This window comes from Spermophilus citellus (genome assembly GCF_964194105.1).
Source record: "Spermophilus citellus genome assembly, chromosome: 6".
Taxonomy (NCBI): domain Eukaryota; kingdom Metazoa; phylum Chordata; class Mammalia; order Rodentia; family Sciuridae; genus Spermophilus; species Spermophilus citellus.
In genome coordinates, this window is record NC_138187.1 from 115,660,065 (window position 1) to 115,684,339 (window position 24,275).

Below are 24,275 nucleotides of genomic sequence, written 5' to 3' on the forward strand. Positions count from 1 at the left end.
GGAGGAGCAGCGACGTCCCTTGCTCCGCGCCCCTGGCTACGCGCTCACACCCGCCCCAGGTCTCAAAACTCGGTGCTGTCCGTGGATCTTGGGCTTGGGTTTGTCCAGTCACCTCCAGCGACTCGGAGAACCCGGCTTTCCCATTAGGAACGGAGATTACGCTTTGTCCCTGGCTTTTAGAAAGTTAGTTCAACACTTTGGATCATCAATCCTAAGAAGGAAAAATAAAGACATCGTGGTCTGCCTCTGAATGGATCGGTGTCGGAGGATTCCCGAAAGTAGAGAGAACCAGTTTTAGCCGGCGCGGCGAGCGCTGCCCACTGACACTTCAGCCCCGGAAAGGGTTAATTGCATCCTGCCTGGTCGGTTTACATGTAAATAGAGAGCAGCTGCTCCGCGCGGGCTCCGACTGGCTCTTTTAAGTTTTTGATTGGTTGCCAATGACATCACCTCCCGTGTTATAACACAGAGGACCCGAAGCGGCGTCGGATCAACCCTCCTTAAAGGGACGAGGCCACGCCTTCAGCTCCTCCCCCTCGGTTGCCCATTGGCTGTGGGTCTCTGTGAGGTAGCGGTCGTCTTTCTCCGGATTCTTATTGGCCCAACGCGCCGTCGTTCGAAGGCCGGCCTGCCCCCTCAGAACCTTACATTTACAGTGTAGCAAAAGAGAAAGTAACTATGTTGCTGCTGGAGATCAATGAAGCCAAGTGAATGGGGGCTGAGTGTGCCAGTCCTTAGCTGAAGCCGAGCGCCAGATGGTGGAGGGCTACACTTATTTATGAAGTAAGTGGAAGTCACCGCAGTTGCTACTCGGAGCCCAGGAGTGGAGGTGGAGGATTGTAAAGCGGTGCGTGTTTATGTGCGTGCGCGCGCGCGTGTTTGTGTGTGCGTGTGTGTGTGTATGTGTGTGTTTGAGAGAGAGAGAGAGAGAGAGAGAGAGAGAGAGAGAGAGAGAGAGAGAAGAAACGGAGACAGAGATGTGATGCTGACGGAGGAGCCACAGCAGGTAAGGTTGTGAGGTTCGGGCTGTTGGCTCCCGTTGCCCTGTGCGTTTTACTCTCTGCAGTCTACTTGGATTTGGGGTGAAGCAAAAATGAGGTTTGTTGAGATGCTTTGCGGCAGTTTTAAATGCCCGGGGCTTGTGAGTGCGCTGTATGGCTAGGAAAGGGGATGATTAGTGCCTCTAGGAGTGGGAAAGGAGCATTCTCTAACCACTTAATTTTCTCTCCAGCCCCTGCCCAGTGGTGGAAGGGAGACTAACGAGGGAGAGGGGATAGCTCAGTATTTCTCCAAGAGATTTCCTGGGCCAGACTGAATGGTTTCACAGGCACTATACACGCCCGACCCTCTGCTGCAGAGATGCAGATTTCTCTATACACTCAGTACGTGTGTGCGAGCCGCGCACTTTGGGGAAGGTGGGGGGTCCCCGCGTGTGTCCCTTTGAACGTTTCTTGTGTCCCTCTCAAAAGAAGTGGACTGCTGATCCTGGACTACCCTACTAGGTAACAAAATAGCAAAGACTTTTACCTCTCGGTCAATCTGGGAAACAGTTACAGTTTCTGGAATAGTACTCGCTCTTAAAAAAATAAAATAAAATACTACGCAAGGGAAGAGAGAGGGAAGAGAGTGGAGGAGGTTGGAGGTTGGAGGTTGGATCCTTTGCTCCCATCCAAAGGTGGGTGAGAGAAACCTGAGTCTATAGGGATATGCTGGCTGGCTGGCATGGTGGGTATTGCTCCTGGTCGTGCGTGTGTGGATTCTGCCTGTGACACTTTGGCTCTGTGTCAGAGAATGGTGAAGATTGTGTGTGGACGAATGATAGATGGCATTTTTCCAGGCAGTTCTTAAAGTTCGTTTTAAGTGAGCAGCTTGGGATTTGGTTTCTTTGCTGTATGCATGTCTACTAGAAAGAGAGAAGCCAGAAGGGCTGTGTTGTACAGTGACCCTGTGCCTCAAGGGAGGAAGGAACTGTCCCTTTTCAGGCACCCTCTGAAGTAGACCCAGTGGGAAACACTTCCCAATTAGCCTGTCTCTGTTGAAGGGGGAATTGAAGTCCTCTGTATGGAAGCCATACTCTCACCAAAAGGGGGGGGGTATCCGTTTGGGATTGAAATTGATATAAATCAGCTGCTCCAAGTGAGAGAAGCTCTAGGATACAAAGCCTGTGCCAATGCAGGAGATGAAGAGGGAAGGAGACTCCAAGGGGTCTTTTTCTCAGAGGAGTGAGGTGAATGTGGGCAGGGAAGCAATGGTGATGGATCTGCTAGGGTTGAGGTTTAGAGACTTGGCTTTCTGGCTTGAGACTTCGTTTTAGGACACCAGTTTGTAGTAAAAGGGGGAAATGCAGACTGATTAATAAGAGGCTAACAGGAAACATGTGGGATTTTAATATGACTATGTTGTGCTTTTCAAAGGACCTAATAGAATGGAAAGCAAGAATAGCTCCTAGTTAAAGAGACACTTACGGGGGATAATTTCATTCTGATTTGCAGAAGGCTGACATCCGCCCTGATGTATATTTAGATGCTGTATATTTCTGTGAGCCATGCCAATGCTCTTGGTCATCTCTTTGCCTTTGCAGTGGGTGAAGGAATTAAATGGAAAGCATGCAAGGGTGAACAGATGAGTTTTTTTTCTCAGTTGCAGTATACTTCTGCCCAGGAGATGAGGCCCAGAATAGATGCCTCTTAAGAACCTTTCTTTCTGTCTTTAGCTTTTCTAATTCTTTGTGCTTTTACCTTCTCTAAGGCTGAACTTTGATGTAGTCAGGGAAAGGTTGTTCATTAACATTTCCAATATTAAGGTTAATATAACCTCACACTCAGCAACCAAATAGATGGGGGACCTCAGGTTTGCATCCTCTTTGAATTTATCTAAATGGGTTTGGAGCTTTGATAGTGGGATATAAAAGGGCACCTAGGACAACTTTGCTCAGAAATATGCAAAGACCTTTCCTCGGGATTGGATGAGACTGCCTTTTGTGTCATATGACTTTATTCTTTCTTTCCCCCTTCCCCTTCTTTACAGACTCTTGAGTTCTTCTTGAATTGCCAGTTTTCAGCCTCCTCATGCCTCCGTCTCCTTTAGACGACAGGGTAGTAGTGGCACTATCTAGGCCCGTCCGACCTCAGGATCTCAACCTTTGTTTAGACTCTAGCTATCTTGGCTCTGCCACCCCAGGCAGCAATAGACACCGTCCTGTCATCGCCACCACAGTTGTGTCCCTCAAGGCTGCGAATCTGACGTATATGCCCTCATCCAGCGGCTCTGCCCGCTCCCTGAATTGTGGATGCAGCAGTGCCAGCTGCTGCACAGTGGCAACCTACGACAAGGACAATCAGGCCCAAACCCAAGCCATCGCTGCTGGCACTGCCACCACCGCCATTGGAACCTCTACCACCTGCCCTGCTAACCAGATGGTCAACAACAATGAGAATACAGGCTCTTTAAGTCCATCAGGTGGGGTGGGCAGCCCTGTGTCAGGGACCCCCAAGCAGCTAGCCAGCATCAAAATAATCTACCCCAATGACCTGGCAAAGAAGATGACCAAATGCAGCAAGAGTCACCTGCCAAGCCAGGGCCCTGTCATCATTGACTGCAGGCCCTTCATGGAGTACAACAAAAGTCACATCCAAGGAGCTGTCCATATTAACTGTGCCGATAAGATCAGCCGGCGGAGACTGCAGCAAGGCAAGATCACTGTTCTAGACTTGATTTCCTGTAGGGAAGGCAAGGACTCTTTCAAGAGGATCTTTTCCAAAGAAATTATAGTTTATGATGAGAATACCAATGAACCGAGCCGTGTGATGCCCTCCCAGCCGCTTCACATAGTCCTCGAGTCCCTGAAGAGAGAAGGCAAAGAACCTCTGGTGTTGAAAGGTAATGCCCCTGTTCTGTCCCAAGCACAGTCCTGTTTAGCTGGGTTCACTTTGGGGTTTCTCCTAGCAGTGGCAGCCTTCTCCTTACCCTGGCTACCAGAGAACAAAACAGACTCTCTTCTTGTCTTCTCTTCCATGCCCTTTCTTTATTATTTTGGTATAGTGAGAAAAATCCAGCAGCACTGAGTTGGAAGTCAGAAGATCTGGGTGCTACCCTTGATTCGGCTTCTGATTTGCATTGTGCAAGTCATTTCACCTCTCTGAGACTGTTTTGTCATCCTTCTAAAAAGGGGCTTTATACCACCAGATGGTGTCTCAAGTCATGCCTGGTCTGGTGGCTTTCTGTTCCAGTCCATAACTAATTGGAAAGTTGCTGTCTCTCAGACCTAACCAATGTTGATGAAACAGAGGAAGCAACTCTGGTGAACCACAAGTAAACCGACAGGTACCAGCTCTTTTTGTGGGAGATTCTTCCTCTTTCTCACCTCTGATCAGCTTGACTTTTATATGGCTTATAAAATGACCTTCAAGAAGGGCAGAAATTTATTTGTAAAATGGAAGTGTAAGTTCATCGAATACCTCCATTCCTTTGCCAAAGCTCCAAGGGGACAGAGATATTTTTATGAAACACTTTCCAACTCATTGTGCTTTTTGGGCTTCACCTGATAACAATTGGCATGGTGGTTCCTCCCAAGAGGGAGTAGTAGGTCACCTTGCCAGTACACTGAATGTAGAACAACTCTGAGGTTAGTGAAGCTGAGCCCCAAGAGGAGGAATTAATTGTCCACTCTTCTCTGAGCCCCTTCCATACAGTATTATCTAACCTAGCAGAGGAGCCTTGATCTTGTGTCCAGCCCAGTTGCAATTCTTTGCTCTCAGACACTGCACCTCGCTTCTCTTTGGCATCTTCTACTTGGTGACAGTAATGAGAAATAGTCATCCTTTTTCTTCTCTCTTCTTGTGTTTTGAGCCAAGGTACACAGTTTCTGGGTCACATCTCCAACCTGTCTCCTGAACTGTGTTGATCAAAGGTGTTGCTGGGTTCTTTTGAACACTTTGCATATTTAAATTGCAACAGGTGATTTAGGTGAACAAATTACTTATTTTAGCTTTGTGGGACAGCTCTGCCACCATTATTCTTGTTTTCCACGAGAGGTCTTCAGCCTTTTGGTAAGCAGTGTTCTTGGAAATATGGTCCTGAATTCCTTTGCTAGTAGTCCCCTCCCACACCCACTTAACACTTTATTCTCAAGTTTTTTTCTCATTGGGCTCAGATATCACAAGGGCACATCTTTCAAGGTTTACTTGGAGTCACAAATATGTTCAGGCTTCCTCTGTGTAGCTCTGTATTTTATTTTTGTATTCTTGTTTGGTTGACTTTTAGTATTTCCCAGTAGGTTTACCTTTCTTTTGTGCTTCTGTACTCTCACCACAATCCTGGTTTGTCTTTTTCAGATGAGAAAATACCATCTACAAATTTCCTATTTCCCATTTGTAATAGTTTGTCTTGGGGAACAAAGACAAATGGTCTTGCTGGTCTCTTTTCTTCTATAGACATTCTTGATTTAAAAAAAAAAAAAAAAAAAAAGGCATGGTTTTTGTGTCAGCATGACCAGAGGAGAAATGCCAAGCAACAGAAAATAAGATGACCCTGAACTTGAACATGGGGATGATCAGGAGGAGTTGTAGATCTTACCTTGCATTTTTCAAGGGGCCTGTTGGGTAGAAGGTTGGCTTGTCAATTACTGATAAATCAATCTCCTGAGGGCGGCTGATGAGATGGGGTTCCTCTCCCCTTTCCTGTGGATGCATCTGAGAATCCGGGCAGCCTGGGCTTGTTCCTCAGTGTCAGAGAGCAAGGTTGCCTCAGTGGGGCGGGGCAGGACACGCTGCTGACCTCACCACCAGGCGCCCTGGGTGTCCACAGCAGAAGGCTCGTCATTTTCGGGTTGGTGAGACAGCGCAGCGGTGAACTTGGAAGACGCTCTGGTGGTAGAGGTTGGATTATTTGTGATTGGGGGGGGGGGGGATTTTTCTTCAAATACCTGGAAGTTTGGTTGAATTTACATAGTTCAGGAGCAAGTGGGTCTGTAATGTACTCTCTTGATTATTGTTTTGTTCATTTGATATCTTTTGATGGAATGGCCTAAAATTGGGACCCAAGATAAGAATGAGAGAAAGGGATGGATCCTCATTAGAATGTCCCTGTTGTCCTTTCATCTAGGCAAAACCGAGGTAATATCAGAGCAGCATTGAGGTGAAGAATGGGGTGGGCCTTTCTCAAAAGAAATGGTCAACAACTTCCCCCATGTTCTTGAGTGGGCCAAGAAGACCATCCGGATGTGGCTTCTCTTCTGAGATTTATTTTAGGAATCCCCTTCCTCTGTGATTTAAGATTGTATTTCAGCAAGAGTAGTAGTGGTACCATTTTGGAATGAGTGATTTTTCCAGGGAGGATGTGTATGTGTGTGGGGGGGGGCGGTAGTTAGAATATAAGGTAGAAACTTCTTTGTAGGTCTTGTAAGTTTATTTCCAGAGATTTCAGGACAATCTGGAGTAATTTATGCCTGACCCATCTGAGTCTCTGGTTCATGTTTGTAAACACTGGTTGCTACCCTCCCTGTCCAGGTTTTATGTCCCCCGGTTTCAATGCCATGCTCTCCATTTTTGGTGCTGCCTGTCAAGTCGAGCGGCTGCTGGGTTGCCATTTTAGTAATGCTGTGTCAGGTTGGGAAGAAACTGATAAGAGGCACGGAAGCCCCTGGGATTAAGTTACTGTTCTAATTTATAGTCCCCTCCCTGTTGTGACCTATGTCTGAATTCATGTTTTATTCTCATCCTTGGAAGAATAAATGGCATCAGACCTTTGCTTCTGCTCAAACTGATGAAAATGGATCCAAATGAACAAATAGTTAGGGATTTGCAAAGTCTTTGAAAGAATTACAGTCTGTTTTACCTGAAGTCAATTTCTAATCAACTCTTGGTTTTTGGCCAAATTGAATAAGAAGGCTAGACAATTCTTGACCTTCCATAAAAGAAAGCCAACCATTTTTGCTCTGATATTTATAAGGCTACTTTTTTTTTCTTCAACAAAGCTGGGTTCAGAAAAATAATTTGTCTTTTATCTATATAGGAAGAGATAGTCTACTGCCACCTTCTCCTTATGGCAATATATGCCTTTAAAATTTTTATCATGACATATTTTCAAACATGTAGAAAAGTAGCAAAGTGTATAATCACTGTCCCTGTTAATCAGTATAAGCTATTATTACTTTTTTCCCTATTTGCTTTCTCTTTTTTTCTTGTTGTTGAAATAGTTTATAGTATAGAGAGTATTTGAAAATATTAAAATGTGTTTAATGTTTAAACTTAATATTTAAATAACGGTGGGAATATTTTATAGGATAGAATGGACATTTTTTACTACTAAGTACTTCAGTGTCAGGTGCTCATCTTGACAGAGCCCTTGCCTGTACTTGCTTGTGCTAACACAAAACAAAGACTGACTGACTGGCTATAATTTTTGACAGGCCTGCTCTATACCAGAGGCATTTTAGGGGGTGGGACAAGGGAAGGCCAGGAAAATAGTTTAGGAGCTATAACCTAGGAAGTTAGATTCTATACTACAAAAATCCTGAGAAATTATCAACATAGATTGCACATTTTTCCCTAACAAAAAGGATTCTGAAATATACATTTCTAGACATTACAAAATTAAATGACCATGTAAATTGCTGTGCTCAGAAATCAGAGACCCTGTGAAAAATATTCTTCCCATCTCTGTCTTGCTTTCAGGGATGAATAAAAACCTCTCCTTTGACAACCCCCTTCCCTGCCCCTTGGCTCTCAGGGATGTTCTGAGGATTTTTTAAGATATGTGAAATAAAAACTTACTATTATTATTCTGAGCCTCTGATTAATCACCAAGGAAGGCTAAATGCCAAACATGAGCTGTGCAATAAAAGGTGGAGAAATTAAGGCAGAATTTGGATTCAGTAGACCTGAATTAGTCTTGGTTTTCTCTTTTTGTGCCCCTGAGCAAGTTGCCTTAGTTTTTAATTCCTTAGTTTCCTCATTTACAAAAAGGAGATAACAATAGCAATTGCAGTGTTAGTTTATGGCAGTACTAGAATTAAATGATTGTGTGTAAAGTATACAGAATAGTTCCTCCTTATATGGTAAGTAAGTGTAGCTCAATGTTATCATTACTATTGATTGAACAGAAATGATAGTGCCAGTATAAAGATAATTTTGACTCTTCTTCCAACGGAGTACAAATAATAAGCTAGGTATAGCAGAGTGTATGTGCGTGTGTGTGTCTGTTTGTGAGTATGTGTGTCTGTGTCTGTGTGTGTTGCTATGGCCTAAAAATAACTTGGTGACTGTTACCTAATTTAAGTAGCATACAGTTGGAGTGCCAAGTAATTGCAAAAACATGTTGGGTCAAGAGGCCAGAGTAATTTGGGCATATCCTAGCATTATTTATTTGTAGGGGAATTTATAAAAATGTGATGATAAATCTGTCCAACTAATGTCCCATAACTGAATAATGAAAGTATAAAACTTTTAGGGTTTGCTTTTTCTGGCTTCTCATTAGGCCGATTTATTTTTGGAAGAAGGATTGTAGTCTGACTATAAAAGGGTAGAGGGAAGGAGGCAGGAGGGTGTATGTTGTGAGGAGCTGGGGTGTGGAGGAGTAAGGAGGGAATGGTGACCTGAACATTTTCCCTGAACTGCTGCGCAGTTGTCTGTACTCTGTCTGAGCTTTGCACCCACCCTCCTGCTTCTTAATTAAAATGCATGTGAAAAGGGAATAGAAGTGAGCTGCCCCCACCCCTGACTGTCCTTACACCATCTGTCCCTTTACTATGTGCTCAGCAAAGTGAAGTGTAGTTCTCTTACACCTGACTTCAAGTCCAGCCTTTCCCACTGACCAATTTAAACAACTCCTGTTGACCTCTCAGAGGCCCAGGTTTTCTCCATTGTAAGATCTGGGTAATTTTACATCATAGGATGAAGTGAGGTGTATATAAAGTGTCTGGCACATGAATAGTTTTCTGTAAGTCAGAACCTGGACCCCACTTCCCTACTCCCGCCCTTTAAGAATTTCCTACATTAGAGAAACAGCAAGTCATTTTCAGCACAGGACTGTGGGAGCAGGCTAAATATCGACACCTTTTCCTTACCAATGTGTATCAGTTTAGGTAACCACTTGGGTTGTCAAGGCCAAGTTCAAGACACTCTTTTCTGGGCAGTGGTAGGTAATGATTATAGATTAGAAAAAGGCGATGGAAAAGGAAATTAAGTAGACAGAGCCTTCTGCCTAATTCTGTTTTCAAAACATGAATTGATAGGAGGAACGGGAGGGGAGAATGGTGCATATGTACACTTTGTTTTACTTGGTTCTTGAGGTAAACCCTTGAGGGCTGACAATCACAGGAGCAGAAAAACTCCCTGCCACAGCCATCTCTGCACGTGCCCTCGGGGGCTGCATGAGGGGTCCTTTGGAGCAGACCTTGCTTTCTTAGACCCTGTGTTAGCAGTCAGAGTTGGGGATGTCAGAAAAATACTGCAATGCTTAGGAAATTTAATCCAAGTTGGCCTAAAAAGTTGCACTACATACTAAGGGTAGAAATTCTAATCCCAGGAGATATCATCATCTCCCTTCTTTTGCATTGGAGATTCCCAGATTTTCGAATGGGAAGGGAGGGATTTGGGAGGGTCCATAATTTAGAAGCTGTTACCTGTTACTACAGGCTGCTCATTGATATCACTTAGAAGGAATTTAAAACTTAAGATGCTCAGTTTCCACCTCCGGAGATTCTGGTTAAATTGGTCTGGGACACAGTCTGCAAGCACATCAGGATTTTTAAAACGTCTCTGGGGGTGGAAGGTGGTTCCAACATGCAGCACAATTTGAGAATCATTGATCTAGTCCTGTCTTCTCATTATGCAGCTATGGAAATTAGGCCTAGAGAGGTTTTATGACTTGTCCAAGGTCACATGCATGATTAATTTTAGAGCTTTGATCCTTAGTGCTAAAGTAGGTCTTGCCAGGTATATAGAGTGATGTATGTGTACATGTTATTATCAATGATAATAATATCTAATGTACAGCATAAAGTATAAGCTATTTAATCAGTAATTTTGAATGCCAGTAACTTTTTTTTTAATTTTGAAATTTTAATTCACTGCAAAAAATACCTAAGTCTCAAAGGACTTTGGAAATCAGCTCACAATCTACATTATACCTAGGCCCAAATATTAACTTTAATTTAGTTCTATTTTCTGAGGAACTAAATGGTTTAAGGAAGAGCTGAAAAACATATCAGAGCGCCCAAGCATTTCAGGCTTCAGGTGACTTTTGGATAGGTGGGCCGATGGCTGTACAACCTGGTGGGTAGAGATGAGTCATTCATTTGTTCAGTAACTGTCACCCAGTGCCTTCTGCATGCTAAGCACTAGTGTGCAGCTGGGAATTCACCATCACCTTTTAAATCCAGGTGTTAGAATGAGAGCCCATTTGGACAAGGCCAGTCTCCCAGCTCCTCTCCTCCTTGAAGATCCTGTATGTATTCGAGATCTCCAGCCTCCTCTGCCACACAGTCTTATTTAGGGAGCAGTTTATCTTCAGGAAATGTTGTTCTCCTGGGAAGTACATGTTTGTACTTTTTTTTTTTTTCTCCTTTTCTCTTTCAAATAAGAGCCTGGCCTTCTCTAAGTACATTATGGGCCAACAAAATTTCTTTCCAGTGGTGTTTTGATTTGAAAAGAAATGATTTGCTGGTTTTTAATAGAAAAGGAAATATACTCGCACTCTCACTGCCTGTGGAGCTCAGGGTGGACAGGACTACTCTGTGCAGTGGAGTGGAACTTTATCATTTGAACCCCACTAATTTTGGACGTGTTGCTGATAGGAACAAGGCCTGTGTTTATTTTCCCTGCATGCTCTCTGTGAAAAAGGGCATGCTTAAGCAAACAAGCGTGGCAACAGTATTTCTGACATAAGGTTTTGGCCTGCTTGGATCAGCAGGGGCAATGTTTGCAAGTGGTACTCTTAAGGGACAGGACTGAGAAGAAAACATAAATAAGTCTCCATGACTCTAAAGCCTTTGTTATTTCTCCTAAACAATGAGGATCCCTCTTTGGCAAATTTTTATTGACTGTTTCTATATACTTTATACTCGACATTCATTGAGTATGATCTTAGTCATTCAGGAAAAAAATCGAAGAGAAGATAAATGAGTATGTATTTTAAATTTTAATTGTAAAACATTTAAAAATACCCATTTTGTATTCAAGTTAATGTTATTTCCTAGTGATGAAGAATTGACTTTTTAGATGTTTTTCATCCCAAACCCAAGAGCAAGATCTTAGCACCCTCCCTCCCACCCCCAGGTTATTTGTGTCATCTCTTATTACTTAAAAGTTGAGAACTCTCTATCTCCTTCCCCGAGCAGGGTTCATATTTTATGTTAACTTAAAGGAGAAGGAAACCTGTAGTCTGTGCTTTTGCACAGGGAAATGAACTGTGCAGGCCTGGTACTCTTATACAAGATAAAGGCTATTACCCCATGCTCTGTCTCTGGCAGAGTAGAAGATCATTTCTAGGAAGAAACCGGTTAATGGAGTCATCAAATTATCTGAATTTCTTAATGCTTTATTTATGGTGAAGGCTGACTCATTCCCACCCCTATCCCCACTCCAATTTCATGGGAAACCAAACAAAGCCCAGCTCTCCCTTATGTTTCCACAGAGTTTTGCCTTCTTGTCTTACTCCCCTGCAGGTGGGTTGCATCTGTTACCCATTTCTGGTAGTTGCTGAAACTGCCTAGCCAAGGGAGTGGTGTCAGGCTTGTCCTGCCTTTGAGGAAATTATCCTCTCTTGCTGTAATGTGAGCTCAGCTGATTGTATTTTGTGTTCTGTGGTAAGGAGGCTGTCTCTAGTGTGCACAGTCAGAACATCACTGTCTAGTTCTGCCAGGGATAGGGGAGCATGCCTGTGATCTCAGCAGCTTGGGAGGCTGAGGTAGGAGGATCGTGAGTTCAAAGCCAGCCTTAGCAACTCAGTGAGGCCCTAAGCAACTCTGTGAGATCCTGTCTGTAAATAAAATACAAAAGAGGACTGAGGATGTGGCTCCGTAGTTAAGCGCCCTTGGGTTCAATCCCAGTATCAAACCAAACCAAACAAACAAAAAACAAAAGAAAATACGAAAAAAAAATACACCTTATATTTATTCTATGGAAACAGTAATCTCACACTTTTTCATCATGGCCCCGAAGTCCACTACCATTGGACTCTATTACTAGCTATCACTACTTGCAAGAAAGAAGAAGATACAAATTGAGATAAGAGGTCCTATGAAGCAGGAGAAGAGGATAGCAGGAGGGCAGAGTCCTGCTCAGGGTCACAGCAGTACATCTTCCAGCTCTCAGACTTGAATTCTGGGCTCCAAGGTTCAAGACTCTGTTATTGTTATTAGTCATTCAGTGTCTCTCTTTCTCTCTCAAAATGCTGAGACTAGACATAAACTTTTCAGAGAGCCTTTCCTGAAAGGACAGGGGACCTTTTCTTAGATCTTGCATTTCTATTCTTATTAAAATACTACATTTAAGAGGATGGATCTCAGGGTTCTCATGAATGATATTTGAATATGTCGTAGAACATCATTTAAACACTTGTAACTACTCTGGCTCTTTCTAACCTATCATCCTTGAAATTAGAGAATTATTTCCCAGGCAGTTTGGAAGAGAAAACAATTCTCACCTATGGAATGCTTTTTGTGTGCTGGGCATTGGGGTGTGATATGTGTATCTTATTGAGTTCTCAGGGCATCTTTCTGGGAGAGGTTTTATATCCCCACTTATAAATATTTTTGTCATATCATTAACTAGCAAGTGAGAGAACAGGAATTATAAAGCCTGGTTTTGGGACTCTGGGGTAGCTCAGTGGTAGATCACATGCTTAGTTTGCACCAGATCTAGGTTCAGTTCCCCAGCACTGCAAAAAAAAAAAAAAAAGAAAGAAAGAAAGAAAAGAAAGAAGTATGAAGTATAGGGTCTGGGGGTATGTCAGTAGAACAGCTTCTTAGAATGAGAAAGGTCCTGGGTTGTTCCATCACCAGCACAGAAAAAAGGAAAACTTAACACCCACCTTCTTTACAGGCTGGCCGCGTGTCTATTTATTAAGTGAGCTGTTTCTTGTTCTTGGTATTTGCCTTAGCCATGCTTTATTTGTGAGGTATGTTAGTTCTAATGCCATCATTCTTCCCCAATTTTCTTGTATATCCTCATGTAAAAGTTCCATTGCTTTACTCTGACCTTAGGGTAGAGGTGGCTTTCTGGTGACTTTGACCCAAACTATATCCTAGCCTTTGAAAACTTTAAATTTTGGTCATGGCAGAGATTTTAAAGGACTAAGAAATCAATCAAAGAAACTTTGAAAAGTTGCAATGATTATTTCTGACATTTGTGGAGTGTTTCTGTTATACCAGACTCTGTGCTGTTTGCATCATTTCTTGTAACAGCAGTTACATATGAGTGACTGAGACTCAGAGGTCCGTGCATTACCAATTAGCATGAGGATCCCCCCCCCCCCCATCCTTCAATTCAGGATGAAAATCTCAAAAATGCAAAGTATAGCTCTGTTTGACATTACTTACCATCTTTGTGTTGCCAACTCATCCGAGGGTTTTTTTGGCTTAATTAGGGATAGAAATCACAAAGAGGCAAAAGCAGTACCATCCAAGCAAGGCTTTAATAGGGCTAGTGCTCAGGCATAAGAGAGACAGTGCACTGGTTAGGATTCCTGGACTGCTCCAGAGGTCTGGAGGATCAAAGCAAAAACAAACAACAACAACAAAATAAAGGAGTAGTTTCACACAGGCACATTCAGCTGTTGTGCAGGATCTCAGGACTTCTATATCCATCTTGTCAGATTTTGCTCTGGACACTGCGATTTGCCCTTGACCAGGTAATCTGTGCAAGTGCATTGGATCCGACTTACCTGGCTCACAAAAAGGTAAAGGTGCTCACTATAGCCACTCCAGGAAGGTCACTTATGGGTCAAATTCATATTGCACTCATGGGGGTTGCTTGGGGGAAGAGTCAGCAGTTCCTGAACCTGGTCATTGGTAGAAACAATTTTTAGAAAGAAGCTTGCATTGGATGGGAAACCTTGGTAGTGGAATCAGGAACCTACCTGCTATGTCGTGCCGACCCTTGTCCAAGATCACTCATCAGGTACACGGTTGAGCCTGGGCATAGCATGATTGTGCTTCTGCTTGTGGCATTTTTAGTGCCTAGAACCTTAAAATACGTTCTTCTAGTAGCCTGTGGGTGGAAGGATAATGATATTAATATATCAATATATTTACTCAGTTTCCAGAGTGGGAAATAAGATAAGTCAGAAGAAAGAGAGGTCCGAAGTTAGGAATAATGAGTAAAAAGGAATATGTAATGCACCCATGTCCCTCCATCCCAAAGACCCTAATGCCCAAGGGTATTCATTTGATCAACTGTGCTTTGTATTGATTCTCTCTTTTATTGATATACATGATAAACTCGTGATTGTTTTTTCCTTATATTTGAAGAAAGAATCTCTAGTAAGTTTTCATTAGCCTTTGGGAAAGTGAATTCTGTGGGATAAGTGAACTGAGATCCTATCAAGTGATTATTGTTTTTCATTTCTCCATTCCTCAACTTTATCAATTCCTTTCTTTCCTTCTGCGTCTAAGTCTACCAATACAGCTTGGGGGACCTGGGGTTGAGGCAGTGACAGACCCTGGGAACAAGCATAACGAATACCTCTGAAGAATAACAAACTAGACACTGAAGGCCTGTGTTGGAAGCAGCTTTTTTCTCAGAATTCTGTCTTGAGAGGGCATCTAGATTCACACACTGGACACGTGTGTCCTTTCGGCTGGTAAAGCCACATCACCCCAAACATCCCAGGTCCCCTGTGGTAGGGTGAGAGGAGTGGGTGTGACTGATCAAGGTGTGGAATCAGTGAATGGGGAAGAAAATCTACAAATAAGAGCATCTTTTTAATCTGAAAAAAAAGAAAGTTATCATTTTAAGAAAGTTTTTAATAAATTCAAGGTATTAACTTAATTGATAAATTCTCATTAGTAAAACAGGGTGAATTTTCTGAAATGAGAGATCTGAGGAGAACCTCAGCAGTCTTAAAAAACAACGTTGATTATAATCTCTTGAAGATAGGCATTCACTCCTCTATATGTTGAATTAAAATCTACCCCCCCCCCCGCCCCAGGACCTTATTAAACATTCAGTCCACCTCACCCATTTTACAGATATGGAAACTGGTCATTTACCCAAGATGTAAGTAGCTAGTAACAGAGATTGCACAGGATTCATGCTTCTTAGCTCTCAATTCAGAATTATTTTTTAAGCCAGCAGCCATGTAATCCTTTGGTTTGTGTCTGAGTTGGTATTCAGTAAGCAAGTCTCGTGGGTGCACGTGTTTAGCCAGCTCACAGTTTCTTTGTAGACCTTTCTTATGAGCTTATTAACTGACTTCTCATTAAATAAGCCCATGATGCCCCCTTCATTTGCAGTCAAATTCTTAATAAGAATTTGTGTTTCTATTAAGAATTTGTGTTTTCCTGCAAAGGAAGTGTGGTTTGGAGGTAAAGAGCACAGATTCTGAAGTTTGAATTCTGGCTTTGCCACTAATCTAATTATGGACTTGGACAAATTATTAACTTGTCTGTGATTCAGTTACCTTGTCTATAAATGGGGAGATTAACAGCACTTTTTTCATGGGATGAATGGGAGATTAAATTAGATAATATATGTAAAAGTGCTTTAAACAATGACTGACACATCACGGCTAACGTTTATTAAAAACTTACTATGATTATAAAATTAAATACTATTACTAATGATTCACTTACTTTTACCCAAGGGGTATGTGGGAAATATGGTTTCATAAAATGATTTGACATCACCCCTATAGAATAGACTTTCTAATGCTTAGTGTAGATCATTTTGTTTAAAGGTTTGAAAAAAATCTGGTATTTCTAGTGATGTGGATAGATGGATTACATAGTGGTTTTTGGTGGGGAGGGGGTCCTGAATTGGTGCCAAATTGAAAACTTACATGCTATTTCTATGTAAGAAAAATTTTTAAATATTAATCTTAGCAAATACCCTTCATGTATGCTCATAGTTGAAATATTAAGAAAATTTTAAAAGGAAAAAAATACTAATCCTGTCTTGACTGACCTAGTTTCATTTTTACATATTCTCATCATTCTTTACCCATATAAGAGCATGTTTCCCAGAGTTTCTCATATAGAAACTGAAATTCATTTCACTTTAGATTGCAGACACTTTTGCTTCCTGTATTATTGTCATAAATGTTCTTTTAATGCTCTAATTTGCCTTATTACCACATGCTACTTAACCAATTTGCCAATTAATGGAAATTAAGGCTGTTTTTACCTTTCTTTTCTTCTTCTTCTTTTTTTGGATACTGGGGTTTGATCCCAGAGCACTTAACCACTGAGCTACATTCCCAGCCCTTTTTTGTATTTTATTTAGAGAAAGGGTCTTGTTTAGTTGCTTAAGGCCTCACCAAATTGCTGAGGCTGGCTTTGAACTCACAATCTTCCTGTCTCAGCCTCTGAGCAATTGGTATTATAGGGGTGCACACTGTGCCTGGCCGCTTGGGTTTATCTTTTTTTTTTAACCTCCCCTCATTTACTTTCAATTTTTTATTCTTGTTTTTCTTTCCAAAACTCAAGAGCCAGCTACCTATCAAAGTTGTTAGTTGTATGGAAAGTCTTTGACCTTGATCTCAGATCTTTGCAAATCCTGTGTATGTATGCTACTCAAACTCTGAGACGTGTGCTGTGCATCTTAGACTTCTCTCTCCTTCGGTGGGCAGAGTGAGGAGGTTTAGCGGCACCACTCAGCGCTATGAAAACCCAGAGGTTATTGTGGAAGTGAATGATCTATCAGGGCCAACAAGGGTTCCTTGTTTCATAAATATGAGTCACTCCCAGTTTTACAGTGTTGATAAAACACTTTAAAGGGACAATAAAAGCAGAAAGAGTTAGATTTTTTTTTTTCCCCCTGTGCTGGAGATTGAACCCATGGGGGTATTACCACTGAGTTCCATCCCCAGCCCTTTTTATTTTTTTATTTTGAGACAGGGTTTCACCAAATTGTTGAGGCTGGCCTTGAACTTCTTTGATCCTCCTGTCTCAACCTCCCGAGTCACTGCGCCACCACTGCCTGACTTGAGAGTTAGGCGTTCTGTGAGCTGTTGAGCATATGTGTTTGTTCCCCCCTTTTTAAGCCTTGGAGTTTTAGTGCACTGCTGGTCTCCTGAGTCCTTAAGCAAACATAGGTGGAACAGAAAGAAAATCCCCATTTGTTCTTTTTGCCAAATTGAGGTAAAATGCCCTTTAAATGAGAGAGATTCTCTGAGAACATTAACTTGTCTTCCTTGATTAAGTACATGAATTGGATTGAATTTATTATAATTAATTTTGCATATCACGTAAGAAGGGTGAATCTCTTCATTCCTACCTTGAAGGAAGGCCCACCCCATTCCAGTGAGAATCCATGAAACCAGATTAATATAGGAATGATGTTGTCTGGTAGCTCTCTAGCAAAGATAAGGAAAAGCTGAATTGGGACAGAGTGAGTTTTCATATTAATACATATATCTTTTATGGTTAAAAAAATTAGAACATGCTTTGGGGCCTGAGAATCAGATGGTACAAAGCTGCCTAAATAATTACCTTGATGTCAATCTCCTACTGGCGACATTATTGTGGATTCATGATATGCAGTTTTTTTCCAGGGGACTGGGGAGGGGTGAATGGCTGTTGATGGGACAGTGGCTCTGAGAAGTGGCCTGAGGGGGCTGGGAGCACCCCAGCTGCTTTTCCTCCTCCCCACTCCAGCTATTCAGAGTTCCTGGAGACTTCCTCCTCTGGCTGCATCTTGCTTTCCAGAGTGTCTTTGCCCATTGAAAGCTATTGTCTAAGGCTACTTGATTTTGTTGGTATTAAAATGTGTGCCTGGGAGATAGGAGAATACGAATAGAAGAGCATGCTGTGGATAATCGATCAGAGAGCCTCTCTCCTCCAAGTTCACATGCTGCTTTTCCTAGGGATAAAAAGGGCTCTTTGATGTCTGTGGGAGATGACTAACTTCCTAGGGCTGTGTGGTCTCTAGTGCCTTAGATTTCCGTCCTTGTGTCTACCTCTGCATGCACACACACATACACAAACATACTTGTTTTAGTTAACATGTGTAGAACGGGGATAATTATGGCACTCAGCATTAATTCATTTAATTGCAATAACAATATCTCTTATGTGTGCTGTCCAGTATGGTAGCCATGAGCCACATGTGCCTATTGACCCCTCTAAATAGGGCTAGTGAAACAGAGATGTGTTATTTGTGTGAAAAGCATACTAGGTTGCAAACATGATGTAAAAAAAAATAAAATAAAATATTTCACTAGTAATCCTTTTAATATACCGATCACATGTTGCAATGGAAATATTTTGGACATGTTGAGTTAAATATATTATTCATGTTAATTTTACCTGTTTCTTTTTTACTTTCTTGAGGGCAGCAACTAGAAAGAGAATCTTTGCATTTCATTTCTATCAGATACTGCTGATATTTATTTATGGTAGTGATAATCGGATTATATCCCCATTATTTATGTGAGAAAACTGAGGTTGAGAGAGGTTAATTGCCCACAGTTACACAGCAGAAAGCTAGGCTGGGACCTGTCTGATTCTAGAGCCTATTCTCTTTGTTACTGTGGAATTGTGTAACATAAAATTTGTCTGGCTGTTGTTCTTGATTGCTAGAGATAACCTCTAATTCCTTGGAATTTCCAGAAGAATAGGAGTGTCCTTGTTAAACTCCTGGTGGGCTCCTTAGATCACACCTTGAGTTTATGTTAATGAGATGACTCAGGGTAAGAATTGGTCATCAGAAATACCAGCCTTGTGATCAGAGTGTTGGAGCTTTGCATTAGTTCCTCCTCCTTGGAAGAGGGAGCTGGACTGAGGATTAAGTTCAATTACAAGGTCACTGATTGATCAATTATGCTCAAGTAATGAAACCCTAACACCAAGTCTGGGCACCAAAGCTCAGTTAAGCTTCCTAGCTGCTGAATGAATACATTGATGTGCCAGCAGGATGATGTGTCCTGATTCCACAGGACAGGGCACAGAGGTTCCCTGTTCAGGACCCTTCCAGACCTTTCCCTGGGTGTGCCTTCATTTGGCTTGTCCTGATTTGCAACCTGTATAATAGAACTGCAGTCATAAGTATAGTGCTTTCCTGAATTCTGTGACTCATTCTAGCAAATTATAGAACCTGAGGGGTTGTGGGAACCACAGAATTTGTAAACGGGTTCGTCAGAAGTGTGAGTGGCCTGAGAACCCCTGAGCTTGTGGCTGGTGTCTTGGGGTGTTGGGGAACGTGGCCTTGACATGTAGCGTCTGCTCTGAGGTGAGCTAGTGTCAGCATTGCAAGAATAGACAGGCTTTCTTGTGGTTATGTGTTCTAAAGGCCTCGTGGCTAGGAGAACCAAGGGCTGTGATCTAACTAACCAAAAGCTCTTGGTGACAATGGTCAGTAGCATGTTGGACTTGTAAAGCGACTCAATCTTTAATCAACTCCTTTGACTACTAGGCTCAGCCTGGGGCCCAGCAAACCTATGGCCCCTCCATGCCCAGAACGCTCCCGCTAGTCCACCTTCCAGATGGCATCCTAGCTTTGACGGTGACATAGATATAGATACTGATGCTTGTCGGGATCCCTTTGATACCAGGGATTCTTGAATATTGATGCTGGGATTGAGTTCCTTAAGGTGACAATAATAAGTAAGGCCTGTTTTTTGGATTTTGTTGGTTAACCTTTTGCATTGTCAGGAAACGTTTTGTGGTGTGTCCTATTATATCTTATAAACAAGGCATTGAAATCAAATGTCGCCTTTTCATTATTTGCTTTTGTTTGGCATTTTTAGTCATGAACTCCCACCCCCACCCTCCATCCCTTTTTTCCTTTGTTTAGTTTCTTCTTCTCTGCTTAAAATAGACACTGTCTCTCATTTGTGGTCCTGCTAACTGTCACTCTTCTCTTCACACACAGGCCCTACCCGTGTCCTGCAAAGCTCTCTTAGGTCACCAGATCCTGAAAAGTTGATTCCCATAAGTACATTGTGGAGCCACCCTGGAAGGCAGATTTCTAAGAAAAAAACAAATACAAATTCCAGTTATTGGGAGGGAGATTTCCTGCATCCATGAAAACCAGGAGTGAAACCAAAAAAAAGGTTTTGGAGTTGTGAAAGGTCTCTAGGAACACCACGTGACTTGACTTCCTTCTCACTTGGGCTGACCTTGGGCTCTTTGCACACGGCTCCCTGGCCAGCCTTGCTGATCAGAGGGGTTCCGTTTTACAGGGGGGGATGGTTTGGCCAGATAACCCTCAGGCAGCTCTCCCTGCCACTGTCAGTGACAAATGTGAGTATCAGTGTCTAAAAAGGGTAGAGCCCAGGCAGCACATTAGCCATTCCCTTCCAGGCTCCTTTGCAAGCTTTCAAGAGCACCAGAAAGTGCTACAGCCCCGCAAGAGAACTAGGACTGAAGTGGCCCTTTATTCCAAAGAGAGAAAGTCCTCTGTTTGAAGAAAAAGCTCATGTGATACAATCATGTGATTTTAAATGATCACAAGGTAAGGTAACTTGCCCCCAAATGCACAGTTGATAGGAGGGATAAGAGGAACCCGGAATTCCTCATTGTAGATCTGATATTGTTTCCACTCAAAAGGAGGCAGGGGAAGCAGCATTGACAGGCTGAATCTTGTCACTGCTGACCATGTGTAAGTGGGAGGCTTCTCAGCTCTTGGGGGGCTAAGCCATATCCTCATCAGTTTCTCATGCCCAGTACTGAATTTGGTGTCCCCAACCTACAATGAGTACTTCATCGTGTGCTGAACTGAACTGAGAGCCAGCCGCCCCTCCCCTGTCCAGTGACATCAGACAGGCCATGTGTCTTCTTGTCTCTTTCATGATACTTCCCATCCGTCTTTGCCAATCATCACTCATAGGGAATGGCCTAAAGGGGAAGCACAGAGAGGAGAGAAGGGGTTAGAGGCCACCAAGTGTGATTGGTATTGAATCTCAGCCCTCTCCAGGGTGCCCATTTGTCACATTTAAGGTCTGATGAGACTCTAGAGTTTGCCTCTTCTGCATGACTCTCATCAGCCCTTCTTCCCAGCCTGGGCAAAGTTAGGGTTTCTAAGTCCCTGCGGGAATTCACCTGGCTGTCCTGTACCTGCTTGTATGAATCAAGGCTACATGATGTCATTCAGGTCAATCCACAGTGTATTCTCAAAACATTTCTTTGGCCAGTCCTTTTCCTAAATTTTCTCTAATCGTCCTTTATCTTTTCTTCTTTCTCCTATTAGAATTTTTCCTTTAGGATTTTTTTTTAATCTCTCATATCCCTAGCATAATGCTGAATAGCACATAATTAATGGCTCTTTCCATCTCATTCTAGCATGCATTTAATCTAAAAATATTTAATGAGCACTTACTACACAAATCAGATGCTAAACAATTTCTGTGAATAATTACTATGTAGTGGCTCATTTAATTCTTGCAATAGCTAATAGTTGGCACTATTGTTAGCTCCATTTCACAATAAGGAAACTAGGGTAAGAAAGAGGTTAAGCAACTTTGCAAGGTCATACTGAAAAGTGGCAAAGACAGCCTGACCCAGTGCACAGAATGGTTACTCTCTGTTCCCTCTAAGACAAACAGAATTCTGACTTTGTTGGGGTCCACAGTTCAATAATGACAATAAACATAGGAGAAATAATTTCAGATAGTGACAAGGGGTCTGAGGACCATAAAACTTCACAACTTCATGATGTGATGAAAGAGAAAGGAGAGAGCAGTTGTAAGTTGAAAGTCGGGGAGCAGCCCTCAGAGTAGACCACACATTTGGTCACAGGTCAGTCAGAATCACCTATACTATACGAGTCTAAAGGGAAACAGTTTTTCTCCTAATATACACTCTGTTATGGTACAGATTAGTGTGAGTGTGGCCACCAAGGATCTGTATGTGGGAAACTTTGTCCCTACCTGGACAGTGTTGGGTGGTGGTATATCTTTAAGAGGTGGGGCCTCTGAGAGGTCTAGGGGGAAGGGGTGACCTAGTTCTCTCGGATTCTCAGTTCTTAAGAGAGAGTTGTTGTAGAAAGAGCACACCTGGCCCCCTGTCCATGCACTGACTTCTGAATGGCCTGATCTAGTCGTCTTGTCATTGTGGTGCCATTGGTTGTGATGAGACACAGCCAAGGAGTTTCTCATGGGAGCCAGTGTCATGCTATTTGGACTTTCAGGTTATGAGCTAACAACCTCTTTTAAGTACTCAGCCTCGAATATTTGGTTATAATAACAGAAAACGGACTAATAACCTCACAACACAGAGTGCTTTTGTGTAGGTGTGTTTCTCCTCTACACACCAAATAGTTCTCCAGCTGATACCAATGGGATATCCTGAAATTTAACTCAATTCTGACACTGTAACTGGAGGGTAGTGTCAGAACCCACAGGTTTGAGGGCTCAGTCATGCAAGACTGCCCCCATTCATGTGCCAGTGACAAGCTCCGGGTTGTGACCTGAGCTTCTGACAAACCTGCTATAAATCAAGGTTTTCATAACACACTCCTTGGATTTGGATAATTTGCTAGGACAGCTCACAGGATTCAGAGAGATGCTTTCCTTACGTTTACCTGTTTATTGTAAAGAATATTATGAAGGATGTAGAGGAACAGCCAGATGGCAGAACTGTGAAAGGAAAGCTATAGGGAAGGTTTATAGAGTTTCCATGACCTTCTCAGCAGGTGTACCACCCTCCAGGCACCTCCTCATGCTTAGCAATTGGGAAACTTTTCAAACCCTTTTGAATTTTGATGGTGTTTCCATTAAGTAGCCATGATTACATTAGATTATTGGCTGTAGGTGGTCAGCTTGACCTTCGGCCCCAGGTTCAAAGTCTCTCCCTAGTGACCAGCCCCAGCCTGAGCCTCTCCAGGGGCTGTCAGTCACTAGCCATCTCATTAGCATATAAAAGACACCCTTATCACTTTGGAGATTCCAAAGGTTCTAGGAAGTCTTAAGTCTGGGACCAGGAGAGCAAAAGTACCCTGGGGTAAGGAACTTCTGAAGAGATGTTCCAGGAAGAGGGATCAGGAAATGCAAAGGCCCTGAAACAGGAAGTTGATCATGCAGGCCTCAAGCACCCTCACAAGCGCGGATCTTCTTATCATCAGTTCACTTGTATCTGAGGAGCTAAGCTGTGCTGAACTTAAAGAATGCTAGAAGTGTAAGAAACTTAAAGATTGCCCAAAGTGCTGATTTTTTTTTTTTTAATTTTTAGTTGTAGTTGGACACAATATCTTTATTTTTATTTATTTGTTTTTATGTGGTGCTGAGGGTCGAAGGCAGTGGCTTATGTGTGGGAGGCAAGCACTCTACCACTGAGCCACAACCCCAGCTCCCAGAGGTGACAATATGTGTCAGAGAGGTAGCACCCAGTATCACTTCAGAGAAGAAAGAAAGGCTACCTTCTGAGTCCTTGCTTTCGGGGCATCTGGTCACCCTGTGCAGTGTTAGGCATGGCTTCAAGGGGATACGCCTGGTAAGCATGGCAGTGTGGCTATGGGGTGTCTTCAAGGTCAGTTCTTCATTCTAAGTGTCCTAGGCTGAATTGCTTATTATTTTAAGCCCATGTGGATAATATATGTGTCCAGCCCACCTCTTCAGCACTAAATAGGAGCTTTGGTTGTTTTATTTCTCCCTTAATCTCAGAAGGTGGTCCACTCAAGCCAAGGACATACAGGCTTTTGACCTGATGCAACCTTGTGTGTCTCTTAGTGTGTCGAGACCCTACTTGGCTTTGGAGGGTCTTTCCAAGCTTAGCCCTGACTGTTGGATGTGGCTGGCTGGAGTGGCTGGCGGGATCTATGTGCAAGGATAGCTCATGCCTTCTCTTTCTGGCTTTTGATTGGTAATGCTCAGCCTTGCTTAATGTTCTTGCCAAATATAGAATTCAACTTGGTGGCTTGAGGAAGTTGTTGCTATGCTTTTTGTGAACTGAAAACATTAGTTCGGGAAAACACTTCAAATTTTGAGACTGACATTTGATTCTTTCTCCTACCACTTCCTGAATTCCCTCAGGCACTGCCCTTTGACCTCCAGATCATACAAAGTTGCATAATTGTAAGAACTGTTTGGACATGGGGGAGTTCATTCAAAGTAAGCTAAGGCGCATAGGAGGAGTCTGGGTACTTCCATACTGATATTAGAGATAGAACCCAACCCGGGAT

The 24,275-nt window shown here is 42.6% G+C and overlaps 1 protein-coding gene across 2 annotated transcripts in view; it reads left to right on the forward strand.

The window, feature by feature from the left end:
• Positions 1-630: 630 nt before the first annotated feature.
• Positions 631-24,275, forward strand: part of DUSP10 (dual specificity phosphatase 10) — a 39,772-nt gene continuing 16,127 nt past the window's right edge. The window contains exons 1-2 of one of the 2 annotated variants that reach the window (XM_081298843.1): positions 631-783; positions 3,028-3,879. In XM_081298843.1, coding sequence (XP_081154969.1) covers positions 3,069-3,879 — 811 coding nt within the window. In that variant the 5' untranslated portion in view covers positions 631-783; positions 3,028-3,068. Of the gene's footprint in view, positions 848-3,027; positions 3,880-24,275 lie in introns of both variants that reach the window. The other variant, XM_081298844.1, reaches the window with a different exon arrangement.